The 6,934-nt window shown below is 44.5% G+C and overlaps 1 protein-coding gene across 9 annotated transcripts; it reads right to left on the bottom strand.

The window, feature by feature from the left end:
- Positions 1–988: 988 nt before the first annotated feature.
- Positions 989–6,743, bottom strand: LOC119335759. 9 transcript variants are annotated; one of them, XR_005162017.1, is made up of 4 exons: positions 2,616–6,740; positions 2,358–2,466; positions 1,970–2,107; positions 989–1,430 (listed from the first exon to the last, which is right to left on the bottom strand). XR_005162017.1 is itself a non-coding variant. In XM_037607839.1 (4 exons), the coding sequence occupies exons 1-4, from the start codon at positions 6,167–6,169 to the stop codon at positions 1,244–1,246; spliced, it is 636 nt and encodes a 211-aa protein (XP_037463736.1). In that variant the 5' UTR covers positions 6,170–6,714; the 3' UTR covers positions 989–1,243. The 9 variants fall into 9 exon arrangements, 2 of the variants coding, with proteins under 2 accessions (XP_037463736.1, XP_037463741.1); XR_005162015.1 differs by having other exon boundaries at positions 1,970–2,466; positions 4,094–4,140; positions 4,245–6,738; XR_005162016.1 differs by having other exon boundaries at positions 2,366–2,466; positions 2,616–6,735.
- Between the last annotated feature and the right edge of the window lie 191 nt (positions 6,744–6,934).

Below are 6,934 nucleotides of genomic sequence, written 5' to 3'. Positions count from 1 at the left end.
CGACGAGTGGGCAGCGCACTGACATGACACTTGAGATGCGCCTGCTGGACTGACCTCCTTGTCCCATCTGGATGGATCAGTTGCAGAACTTGGACGTTTTCTTGGACGTCGACGTTACATAATACCAAAACCTAACCATCTTTTATTTTTCAAACTGATCATTGTTTTTAATTTGTACTGATCAATATTTTTGATTCAAACCATTTTTTTCTTTTTGCATGCAGATCAAGCTGTCATGTACCTATACCTTCTTTGAAGTAGCAATCATCTCATCATAATATAGAAATTTTTTCACACATATAATACATGTACATGAATAACATATACATGGTCAGATCGGTACCTAGCAGCAATAGCAGTGATTACCAACACACATACACATGAACCGATAACGAACTTGCACATGGCCTGACAAACAAAAAGCACTTAAACTGACAAAAAAACATAGTACACATTAACGAATAATCCCCATGACTAATGGTAGAACTTTGTTGTACCCAGGTTCAGCTATTTACCAAAAGTAGAACTTCTCAATTTTATTAAATCGAACTGATGTTTAAATGTTCACCATTTTTGGCCTACAGATTAGAATACTGAGATCACCATATATGCTGAAGGTCCCGGCATACAGAGTTACAAATAAATTCTAAACACCATTCTACTTGTACTGGCATCAACGCTCCACTTGGACGGCTGCCAGCATCCCTGGTGGAATTCAAGTTACAGCAAACATTAGCATGAATTCAAGCAAAAAAAGAGAGAGGTTAGTGAAGAGAGGAGAACAGGAGAGACCAACATAGTGGAGGTTGGGAAAGGAGGCAAACTTCTGAGCTTGTACTCTCTATACTACAAAAAGCTCAGCATCTAGAAGAAATACATCAGTTTAAATATACTTACCATAGCAGTTTAGAGTGTCGTGAATATATAGAGTCCGGTCTAGCAGAGATAATGTTACCTATTTGCCCAGAACTGTCGGGCATGAAAAGTGTAATGGCAGAACATATTTTTTGTCTAAATTCCCGAATGCAAACTTTCCTGCTTGTGAACACAACTAAATAATGTTGCAAGTATGTAACAGCAAGACATGAACTAGCCTCCACGCTGGTGTATGATTAGCATCACCATACAACAAAAGGAAGAACAACCCATCCATCTATCATTGTACAAATAAATACAGAAACAAAAATATAAATGGTGACCAGCTCAGCGGCGTACTGCAGCACGCGGGAGCAGCAAACATAGCTCATCGAGGCCGCCAATACGCAGGAGAGCATGGTGAGGGCAACAATAGAGGGGAAGCACCGTGGGGGTTGAGCCACAACTGTGGTTGATGGCAAGCCGGCATGACACGACGAGCAGCTTGAGGACAAGTGGGCGGTGCACGACATGTCACTTTAGATGCGCCTGTTGGACTGATTTCCTTCTTCCATCTGGACGGATCAATTGCAGAACTTGCTATTAGAAACAGTAAAGATACAAAATAGTCATGTGCTCAAACTTTGAAGTAAGATATGATTTCATGTCCTTATCCATTAATAAAATCATACTATGTACATTTGTAGAATACTTGCTCTCAGTACTAGTCATTCTACTTAGTTATCAAAAATGGTTGTGAATGCTGCATCCATTTTTCTCAAGAAAATGTAACATATAAGTTTTATACAGACAGAAATATGCACCCTCAAGAAAATGTAACATATAAGTTTTATACAAACAGAAATATGCACCAAAAGATATACCCAAAATTCTAATTTTACAGCATCGGAAGAAACAAATAATTTGATGCCAACCTAAGTGAGCACTGAAAGATGCAAAGAAGAGCCTTTTTTGAGAATTTGACTTTGGTACATGTTTTGCTCTACAAATTGATAAACCAAGAGATAGTACAGATGATCATTTCTCATGCTTAACCACAAGCACACATTTGTTCTATGGGAAGCTGGAAACATAAAAGGGAAATTGGACTTACGATGAGGAAGTAGATGTACTAAAAAGCATATGAAAGATGAAGTGAAAAAGTTGAAGCTCCAGATCCTCATGACGAACTGGACCATACTGGAGTTGTGAATGGTGGTGAAGCTTCACATCCTTCATCGTCAACGAGCTCCTGCCATGAGGCAAAATCACAAACTTCAAACTATTTATAAAGGAAACAGTTCTTGAAATTGGGTTGAGCTTAAACTGTTCAGATTTTTGAACTCCTGCAGCAGCTATACTTGAACTTGCGCGACACATTTTTGAAAGCATCTGATGTTCAGAATACGCTATATGAAAAGAGGAAGGAGTAACACACTAAGAGACATAGGCAAAAGAGAGAAAATCATGATGTATTAGCTAGGTGGTTGAACTGGCCACACCGCTGCACCATGTCGCCCAGCTCCTTCTCGATGGTCTGCTTCTTGTGATAGCCGACGAGCACCCTGGGCTTCACCATGAACCTGGTTAAAAGATATATGGGACTGGACCCTGTAGATTTAAATGAACTCTCACTAGAAGTAATTTTTGTACTTCCCATGTAGTACTACATGGACTTGCTGTAAAATACATGGACCATGTAATAATTTTGAAGTTATTATATGATCATGTCAAGGAGCTCAAGTTGGACTGAAACTCACTCGATAATTGAAACAACTAGGGTGAGGGGTGGGATCCAGGGTGCTGCTGGCAATGAATGGCCAGGGGTGGTGGCATTGAACGGCCTGGAGTGGTGGCTGTGAACGGCCAGGGTGCTCCGACAGCAGAGCCCCACCGGGAGATGGCAATGCAATGAAACTACTGTGCAATCAAAATTACAGCTGTAAGCTAGCAAGGATACTGTAGTTTTTTGTTTTGCACTATGGTCATGGAGTCAAATCAGATCAAACATGCCAGGCATATAAAATTTGTTGTTTGATGTTACCATGAGCAGTGGTTACATAGTAAATTCAAAGAACAACAAAACATGGCAGCAACATCGTAGATAGTAGTAACGGCAATTCACTTGGAAGCATCTGCTACCAAAAATGTACTAGCAACGACAAATTCATTTGGAAGCAACCGCTATATATATGTGATTCCAAAAATGTTCCCCAACCTGTACTGAGCAGCTTCAGAGCCTGTACTGACAATGAACTGATCTGTTATGTTTTAGCACATAGATTGTACTGTTCATTACAGACTGTTGATATAAATACATATTGAACTTCTACACTAAAAGAAAATTCACTAGTAAATAACACTTCTCTTGAGCAATCAAATAAGTTTCACTAAAAGAAAATTCACTAAGAAAATGGCTATATCTCTGATGCAAACTTAATTTGAGCAGAAATGTTCATCTTTTGACACATCGAAACCACTAGCTACAGTTTTTTGCTTCCAATCATTGAACTGGGAAAAATTATGAGGTTTTTTTGCTCCCAACCTCCTGCATATATATTCTCAAACTGATTTTTTCTGTCACTTGAACAGAGCAAAGAAAGCAGTAATTAAGGCATTCTTAGCCAGACTAGGCACCCCCCAAATCCCACACAACAAAGCATGTTATATGTATTTTTCACGACGCATAAGAATTAAACTGAACGGATTTTAGATATTGAACTGAACCTAAAGAAGAAACTGGACATCACATGTACATTAGATTTTCTTTGACAACACAGAAACATAAGAAAGAATAATTTTTAATTGACGGTACCAAATGCAACAAAGAGCAACCTACAGTAGCAATTTTTGAGCACATCCTCATGAAACCATCAATGATCAGAAATACAAATGCATCAATAATGGTTGCAACTTGCAAACCCATTGATAGTAGCAGCAATGCTGCAACTCAGGACAGCCGAGAAGTTGATGAACTGAAAGGCATTCAAAAGTTGAATTAAAAAAATCTCTTCACTTTAGGCATTATCTGGACATGATGAAGATTAGCTAATGTAAGGACACGCGCAGAACCCTAAATATTGAACTTTTGGGGGAATATTATTTGAACTATGTTTTTTTAATTATATGTGCTAAATAGATCCCTGCAGCAACTATGGTCCAGATCGAATGATGCCCAAAAAGTAACTGCGAGTATACAAACAACACACAAAAAAACACTAACTGTAATGCAGCAAACCATTTTTTTGAACCCATTTGAACTCAAAGGGGAGCTCCTTTTTTCACCTGCAAGATGAATTGAAAAGGCACACTATGTTGGTCTGAAGAACCACCAGATATCGAACTGAACATACGCAAAAAAGGACAGACAGCAGAAGTTGAACTCAAACCGAAACTGAACATGCGTGCGCTGATGTAGTGGCTCCAGGAGCTGGGCCAGCAGTAGGTGGCGAACGGCGGGTCTTCTTCGCGGGGCGTGCAGCCAGGAGGGAAGTGGCTCGAGGCGGGTGGTGGCGGAGGGAGGTGGCCGAAGGCTGAATGGTGGCGGAGGGAGGTGGCCGGAGGCTGAATGGTGGCAGAGGAAGGTGGCCCGAGGGGTGGTGGTGGAGGGAGGTGGCTGGAGGAGCGACGCTGGTGGAGGGAAGGAGGCCGGAGGAGCGACGACTGGGGGAAGGTGGCGGAGGCGCGGCGTCGACGGAGGGAGGTGGACGGAGGCGCGGCACGGTGGAGGGAGGAGGCCGGAGGCGCGGTGGCCGAGGAGGGTAGCCGGAGGCGCGGCGGCCGGGGGAAGATGGTCGGGGGCGCGGTGGCCGGGGAAGATGGGCGGAGGCGCGGCGGTCGGGAGATGGTGGCCGGAGGTGCGGCGACCGGGGAAGGTGGTAGATGATGGCGCTCGGGGTCGGGGTTTGATTGACCCGATCCAGATTTGGTGTGAGGGATTTTTTTCCTTTCCTGTTTGGCGTACCGGTTCAGAGAAACAGATCACGACCTATAAGGGATCGAGGGTAACAAAATAATATTCCTTTACTAGTAACAAAAAGTATCAGCTATCAGTCCACAAAGAGCATCAACTATCAGTTCACAATAATATGAAACATCACAGGAACATAAAAACAATGTTTATTAGTTCACAAACCTATCAGTAATAGTAGTCCTGTGGCTCCAGTGCAGCCGCCATTGTTGGTTTTTCTTCTTAAAATACACACTGAACTGCTGTAACAAAAAGAGAAACTTTAAACCGCAAGTTTTAGCAAGATGAACCACCAGTCTACTAACCATAGAACTGAATGGATTTCCAAAATTGAACTTTTTCTAATGCTCTGCAGGCCGAAAAAATGGGGGATTAAAGTTTGTAGCAGTAGTGCTCATGCCTATATGGGGCTCTCCCAGGATAAGCCCTTGTGTACAAAAAGCTAGTGGTTTAAATTCAAAATGTGGACAATGCCACCACACATTTTATTAGTATATATTCTCACCTTATCCTCCGGTGCCTGTTTTGTGTTATATGAAGATACAGAACATAAAGGGAATTGTACTTACGATTCAGAATTAGATGAACCAAATAGCAAACAAAAGATGGACTGAAAAACCTGAACTAGCTCAACCATTCTACTTTTTGACAATCTAATGCTCTGCAGATGAAGTGAACTTTTCGACACATATCTTTCGTTTGTAAACATACCCAACTCACACCCTCCTGGATATTGTGTTGAACTACTGTTGCATTTTTTATGTGGTGAACTATTTTGTAAAACAAACTGAGTACTGTTTTGTAATTTACAACAATACTTGACTGCTTTTTTTGTATGAATTGTTTTCTATAATGCACATTTGAACAATTGTTTTGTTTTCATTAACCAATTACATCAGACTTAATTTAGAGAATGTACTGCTCGACAGAGACACAATGAACCTCCAAGAAAATTAGATTTGTACTCCACTTATTCTCCAATGTCACTACCCATCCTAACACAAAACAGAATTCAGGGGAAAAAATTCTTCTCTTTTCAGACATTAACACAAACACCTTACTGGCATAAAATATCTGCGACAAGAGCAGCTAGAGCCAAGGGGCGGTGACCTCTATTTGTGGCCACCCACGGCGCCAACGGCTGCAATTAGTAGAGGAAAAGGATGTGGAGAAGGGTGAGCTCTGCCCCAAGCTTGTAGGTGAAGGTCGCCACAGGTGGTGCAGGGGGGAGAGGTGCCCCGCGGCAGGGAGGACGGCCAGCGGCAGGAAGTCGAACGGCCCACTGTGTTGCTCGTGCAGCAGACAGCAGTTCGGGGAGCGGCGGTGATGGAGGCCGAAAGCCATCGAGTCGGGGCACCGCACGCATTCATGGAGGTGTCGCGGCACAGCCTGGGCTTGGCGATGTCCGGGCGGCGACGGCAGGAACAGACCGCGGTGGCTTCTAGGGAGGGATCCGGGAGGCAGCGGCCCTCTGGGGAGGAAGACGGGAGGCAGAGCGCTGGGAAGGAAGCCTGACGGCGGCACACTAGGGAAGGAATAGGGCGGCGACGCACTGGGAGGTAGCTTGGCGGTGGCGCGCTGGGGAGGGAGCCGGGGCCGGTGGCGTGCTGGGCAGGGAGCCTGGCAGCGGCGAGCTGGGGAGGGAGCCAGGCGGCGGCGCGCTGGGGAGGGAGCCGACCGGCGGCGGTGCGCTGGTGAGGGAGCTTTTTTTATACACAAGGGCTTTTTCAACCCTCTTCTCTGTGCCGGCCTCCTTATAGGGCCGAGGGTAACAGAATAATATTCTGTTACCGGTAACAAAATAGCCCTGTCTTATATACATATATATATATAGAGAGAGAGAGTGGGTCTATTCTAATAATACCCCTTAAGACCTTATTCTGCTAAAAAAAAGGCTTATTCTGCTAACACACCTCCCACCTGCGCTCGGTCAAACCCTACCCCCGGGGCAACTCCCGCACCACCCCCGCCCACTCCCCCACCTACCCACCTTCTTCTCCCCTACGGTGCACATCCCTACTCCCCACGCCCTCGCCTCACCTTCCCCCCGCGGCCACCTCCTACCTCTCCCACCGCGCCGGCCCGCCCAGCCCCGCCGGCATCCTCCCG

Source organism: Triticum dicoccoides, chromosome 1B (genome assembly GCF_002162155.2).
Source record: "Triticum dicoccoides isolate Atlit2015 ecotype Zavitan chromosome 1B, WEW_v2.0, whole genome shotgun sequence".
In the NCBI taxonomy this organism is placed as follows: Eukaryota; Viridiplantae; Streptophyta; class Magnoliopsida; order Poales; family Poaceae; genus Triticum; species Triticum dicoccoides.
The sequence above is the reverse complement of the archived record's forward strand: the minus strand, read 5'-3'. Positions and strand labels throughout refer to the sequence as shown.